Here is a 5683-nt window from a genome sequence, read left to right as displayed (position 1 = left end):
GTCCAGGGCGGCTTGCGAGCGCGGGGGGGTTCGAGTCACCTCCACCGCGGGGGGGAGCTGGACAGGGGTCAAGCCGGTGTGCTCGCTCAATGGGCGGACCTCGGACGACGCCCAGCGGCCGCGGGCGGGATCGCAGGGCGGAGCCGGGCCGGGCAGGCAAGGGACGGGCCCTCCAAGGGCTGGGATCCAGCTGGGCTGCAGGTCCGCGCCCTCCAGTCCCCCAGGGCCGCCCCCCAGACACCCCCAGCTGGCGCACCCAGTCGCGCCGCGGTCCTCCCAGCCGGCAGAGGGCGCTGTCGTCCCCCGCTCCCTTTCCCGGGCCGGAGCGGGCCGGAAGTTCCAAGTTACTTCCGGCGCGGAGCAGTTGGTTGGGCGGTGCAGTTGGCCGGCGAGGGGACTGGACCAGCAGTGGCCAAGCTTGGCCGAGACCGCGGCCCCTGGAACGTGCCCAATCGGCGTCTCGGCCTCGGCGGAAGGTGCGGCCGCCGCAATGCCGTTCCTGCACGGCTTCCGGAGGATTATCTTCGAGTACCAGCCGCTAGTGGATGCGATTCTGGGCTCCTTGGGGATCCAGGACCCCGAGCGGCAGGAGCCCCTGGACGGGTAACTCGCTCCCTTCCCGCCTCCGACCCGGAGCTGCATCCCTTTCATTGCCACTACAAACATGGCGGGGCGGGGCGGGGCGGGGCGGGCGGTGTCCCCACCTGACTGATAAGACAGACGACGGTGGTGAGGGCTCCCAGCTAGCGCAGGCAGGGCCGGAGGGTGGGGTGTCGATAGGGCCTCCGCCTCAGGGCCCCACCCTGCGCCCTGCCTGTCCTGTGCCCTCCACCTGGAGTTGCAGGGGGGCAGGGTGGAATCTGTGCGAAATGCGCTTCCCATAGCCGAGTTTGCACAGGCGCGGGTCTATCCGTGAACCGGTGGGAACGGTGTTAGAAAGCGCATCGTTCGGGGATACGTCAGTGAGCTAAACCCCCAGCCTTCATGATGCTTGTGCTCCAGAGGAGAGAGGCCGACAGTCATAAGTGAACTTAAGTAAATAGTGTATTAGGTGGAACGGAGAAAAGAGCAAAGGAAAGGGGGATCCGGTGTGCGTTTTGGGGATCAGTTGGAATTGGCGGGAGGTAGGAGGGAGGTAGGTGGGTTGGGACTTTGTGGGCACTCAGCCTTCGGAACACCAAACGTCTCTGGGTGTGAGCGAGGGAGGCGGTCTGCTGACTGCCCTGGCTGTGGGGTTGCCTGGGCTGGGCTGGCATTCTCTGCAGCTCAGGGACAGTCACTGTCTGCGGTGGGAGGGTGTCAGTGTCTGGTTCTTGATCTTGGCTACAAGAGTTCCCTTCAGTGCCAACAGCCCAGGTGTATGAGGCTTTGTACCCAAGCCAGGGGCTAGATTCTCTGGGCCGCTTGGAGGGAGGCTGAAGACAGCCTCAGTCCTTTCTCAGCAAACCCGAGGAGTCTGCTCCAGTGAGCAGATCCAGCTTGGCCCTCTCTACCACCGACCTTTTCTGAAGAGACTTTCAGCCCCACGGAGCCAGGGCCCGGCCTGTGTGTGACAGCAGGAGACTAAAGGCCACCCGCCCACAGAGTACCCAGCCAACTGGTCCCACTGCTGTTCCCACCCTCAACTGGTCTGCCTCTCTCCTGCCCCAGGCCCAGTTATGTTGCCAGCGAGGAGAGCCGGATCCTTGTTCTCACTGAGCTGCTGGAGAGAAAGGCCCACTCTCCATTTTACCAGGAAGGCGTGAGCAACGCCCTGCTGAAGATGGCCGAGCTGGGACTGACGCGTGCAGCTGACGTTCTCCTGCGGAACGGGGCCAACCTCAACTTCGAAGGTCAGCTGGAGCCCAGAGGGGCCGGGGTGGGTAGGTGGCTTAAGTGTCGCCCTGCTTTGGGTGGGCAGCCAAGCCCTCAGGCTCTGCTTTTACTGTTCTCTTGGGAGATGCTTCCCTCATTTATGTCATGGGTGATGACTAAGGAAACCCACAGTGGGTGGCCTCCCATCCCCCTGCGGGCTTTCAGATGGCCCTTAACCACCTCTGATCAAGAGCGAGTTTGTCACAGCTTCTACCATGTGATTGCTTTAGCAGACTTTCCCCCAGCTCCCAGCTAAATCCTTGCTTCCATTAATGTGAAAATGTGGCTGCTGGCGCCGTGCCCAGAGCTCAGGGAATGTAATTTTCTGCCACTCATTCTGAGCCACCTTGCATTCTTGTTCCTGCCACAGGGAGAGGGGAAAACAGATAAGACACGCTGGGCATAAATGACAGCAGGACGGTGTTGGCTTCTAGCTTGTGTGCTGGGGGATGGTGATGGAGCCATTTTCCTTCCCTCTTCGCTTTCACCCTGGGAGGGCAGGCAGAGTCGGCCAGGAGACATGCAGGGCTGACTTGGGGCCAACTTGGGGGTTTTGTGCTGACACAGGATGTGGCCAGGCGTGTCTCCCCTCCCCATTTGAGGACAGGCTCAGAGGCTTCTGGGCTCCTGGATGGTCAAGGAGCTGAGAGAGGTGGGGGAGGCATTCTGAAGTCAGCCACTGGGAGACCAGCTTTGAGAATTTGGCTTTTATTGCAAGACTTAAGGAGCTGTCGTTCTGGGTACTCCTCCCAACAGCCCTGTTTAGGTCCCATTTTACAGAAGGAACTAAAACCCAGATTAAGTACCATGTCCATTAATCAGAACACCCCCAAGACCCAAACCTAGGCCCGACTCCATGCACTGTCCGACGAAGACAGCTGTGTCCTGACCCCTCGTGGTGCTGGGAGCCCTTAGGTCGGAGCACTGCGGCTGGGCTGCCAGGCTGGTCCTGGGACCCTGCGAGAATGTGCCGACAGGCAGGACTGACGTAAGCTGTGTCTGTGCCCTCAGACCCGGTCACCTACTACACGGCCCTGCACATCGCCGTCCTGCGAAACCAGCCTGACATGGTGGAGCTGCTGGTGCGCCACGGGGCCGACATTAACCGCAGGGACCGGGTAAGAGCCAGGTCCGGCCTGCTCTGAACGGGGGATGTGGTCGGGGCCCTGAGCAGCTCACAGGCCCCCGGGCCGACACGGCTGTGCTTTCTTGACTCAGATCCACGAGAGCAGCCCCTTGGACCTGGCCAGTGAGGAGCCGGAGCGCCTGCCCTGCCTGCAGCGCCTCTTGGACCTTGGAGCAGATGTCAACGCGGCCGACAAGCATGGTGGGTGCCTCCTGTAGAGAAGCAGGGTGGGCCTGGGCTGAATTGCCTTGTGAGGTTACCCAGGGTAACCCGGGGCGATGGCTTGGCAGGCAGGCTGGAGGCAGCCCCTCTGATGGCACAGCACGGCCGGGCACACACTGGTGCATTTTGCTGACTCGCCGAGGCTTGAGAGGCAGTGCATCATCGGCCCCGTGAGGGCATCTGTAGGAGGAAATGGGGTACCTGTGCGCTCAGCTTCTGAGGGACGGGGCTCCCTGTCGGGAGAGACCCAGCCTGGGTCTCAGGTTGCATCTCAGGGTCTAGAAAAGTCCTACTTTCCCTGGCCCTTCTGTTCCCATTTTTGTGTGAGTGGAGAGAGAATGGCCAGAAACCTGTCATCCTCCGTGCAGAAATAGAGACACAGATGTAGAGAACAAACGTATGGACACCCAGGGGGGAAAGTGGCAGGGGGGCTGGTGGTGGGATGAATTGGGAGATTGGGATTGACATGTATACACTACCACGTGTAAAACGGATAGCTAGTGGGAACCTGCTATATAAAAACTAAATAAATTCAAAAAATAAAAAAAAATTCAAAAAAAAAAGAAACCTGTCACCCTCAGCCCTAGCTGAGAGAAGTCAGTCATTTTTGAAGTTCGTTTTCTGATCCCGAGGGTCTGTATTTCCCTTCCACCTCTGGGGTTGGCCTGACCTCGGCTTCCCGGCCTCCCACTGCCCCCCACTTACTCTCCCTCCCTAGGAAAGACTGCTCTGCTCCATGCTCTGGCCAGCAGTGACGGGGTGCAAATCCACAACACTGAGAACATCCGCCTCTTGCTGGAAGGAGGTGAGCCTTGTCCTCCCACGCTGCCCCCTGGAACACGAAGCATTGCTTTGCCAGGGTTTAAGGCCTCCTCCCACCGTCTCTTCTCCCTCCTGGTTCTTCTAGGGGCGGATGTCAAGGCTACCACCAAAGACGGGGACACCGTGTTCACCTGCATCATCTTTCTGCTGGGCGAGACGGTGGGAGGTGACAAAGAGGAGGCCCAGTTGATCAACCGCTTCTGCTTCCAAGTAACGCAGCTGCTGCTGGCTCACGGCGCCGACCCCAGCGAGTGCCCGGCCCACGAGTCCCTCACGCACATCTGCCTCAAGAGCTTTAAGCTGCACTTCCCTCTCCTGCGCTTCCTGCTGGAGTCCGGGGCCGCCTATAACTGTTCCCTCCACGGCGCGTCCTGCTGGTCCGGCTTCCACATCATCTTCGAGAGGCTCTGCTCCCACCCAGGCTGCGCGGAGGACGAGAGTCACGTGGACCTGCTGCGCAAAGCTGAAACCGTCCTGGATCTCATGGTGACTAATTCCCACAAACTCCAGCTGCCTGAAAACTTCGATATCCATCCCGTGGGCAGCCTGGCAGACAAGATCCAGGCCCTTCACTTCTCCTTGAGGCAGCTGGAGAGCTACCCCCCACCCCTCAAGCACCTGTGTCGCGTTTACATCCGGCTCTACCTTCAGCCGTGGCCTGTGGACGCGAAGGTCAAGGCCCTACCTCTGCCCGACAGGCTCAAGTGGTACCTCCTCAGTGAGCACAGTGGCACCGTCGAAGACGACATCTGACAGCTGCGACTGCAGGGAACAGGGTCTGGGCAGCTCAACCTGTTGGTGGATTTAAGTACCTGTGGCGGCCTTAGGGGAGAACCTTCAGCCCCGTCTGTCAGAAGGTGCATGTTGGAGGTGAGACTGGATCCTTACTGAGGACAGAGAAAGCTAGGTGGAACCCGGCAGCTGCAAGCACTCCAGTGGGGAAAGGCTTCTGTCTTCCAGGCAGACCGCCCCCGCTTCCCTCTGGCAGCACCCCCAAGTCTCACCCCACAGTGGAACAAGGGACAGGGTTTAGATTTGGGACACGTTTGTACCATCTTAATCTGAGGGAAGCGCCAGGCATTTAGAGAAGCAGGGTAGCTCCGAGACGGGACCCTCCTGCGGGCTGCAGGAAGCTGGCCTGTTCTGCATGGAGATGCGGTTGAGGCCGGAGCAGGCGGGAGGGGCCCGTGGGGTGCAGCCCAGCCGAGACCCTTTACACGTGCCTCTTCACTCCAGAGTCTGTCAGAAAGTAAGTGCTTTTGGGCAGGCAGGGAGGAAGCTGAGCTGACTCCTGCGGCATCTGCAGCTCTGGGCCCAGGTCGCCCACCAAGGTGTAGGGCTCTGCTCTGGTGGCAGCTCTGTTTGTGCCAAACCTGGGGTTTGGGGGACCATGCCTTCTAAAAAGCAATCATGCATGATCAGGGGCTCTCTTTCCAAAATGTCTTGCTTTGGGAGGGTTCACCTGATGGAGAAAGCCACCGAGACTGAAAGCCAACCTCCACCCTGTGCTGAGCCCTCACCAGGCTGTCTGCAAGTCACACAAGGTGGTCACTGTGAATTGTGTAAATGCCTGGGAGATGAGCTGAGACAACCAAATGATATATTATAAAATTAAACTGATTTCCCTTGGCCTTAAAGGTCCTTGTATAACATTTCGGC

The 5683-nt window shown here is 59.6% G+C and overlaps 1 protein-coding gene across 2 annotated transcripts; it reads left to right on the top strand.

Annotated features, from left to right (window-relative positions):
- The first annotated feature begins 418 nt into the window (after positions 1–418).
- ASB6 (ankyrin repeat and SOCS box containing 6) lies at positions 419–4878 on the top strand. 2 transcript variants are annotated; one of them, XM_007471813.1, is made up of 6 exons: positions 419–603; positions 1651–1832; positions 2866–2972; positions 3073–3181; positions 3921–4007; positions 4110–4878. In XM_007471813.1, the coding sequence occupies exons 1-6, from the start codon at positions 491–493 to the stop codon at positions 4775–4777; spliced, it is 1266 nt and encodes a 421-aa protein (XP_007471875.1). In that variant the 5' UTR covers positions 419–490; the 3' UTR covers positions 4778–4878. The 2 variants fall into 2 exon arrangements, with proteins under 2 accessions (XP_007471875.1, XP_007471876.1); XM_007471814.1 differs by lacking the exon at positions 3921–4007 and having other exon boundaries at positions 491–603; positions 4110–4777.
- Positions 4879–5683: the final 805 nt, after the last annotated feature.

Source organism: Lipotes vexillifer, unplaced genomic scaffold, assembly GCF_000442215.2.
Source record: "Lipotes vexillifer unplaced genomic scaffold, Lipotes_vexillifer_v1.1 scaffold98, whole genome shotgun sequence".
NCBI lineage: Eukaryota > Metazoa > Chordata > Mammalia > Artiodactyla > Lipotidae > Lipotes > Lipotes vexillifer.
Note: the sequence above shows the minus strand (reverse complement) of the source record. Positions and strands in the feature narration are given on the sequence as shown.

Excerpts from the sequence above, each read along its gene's own strand:
- ASB6 (XM_007471813.1), top strand. The coding sequence starts at position 491 with ATGCCGTTCCTGCACGGCTTCCGGAGGATTATCTTCGAGTACCAGCCG. Across the intron at positions 1,833-2,865 it reads GGCCAACCTCAACTTCGAAG|ACCCGGTCACCTACTACACG; the intron begins GTCAGCTGGAGC and ends CTGTGCCCTCAG. Across the intron at positions 4,008-4,109 it reads CCGCCTCTTGCTGGAAGGAG|GGGCGGATGTCAAGGCTACC; the intron begins GTGAGCCTTGTC and ends TGGTTCTTCTAG.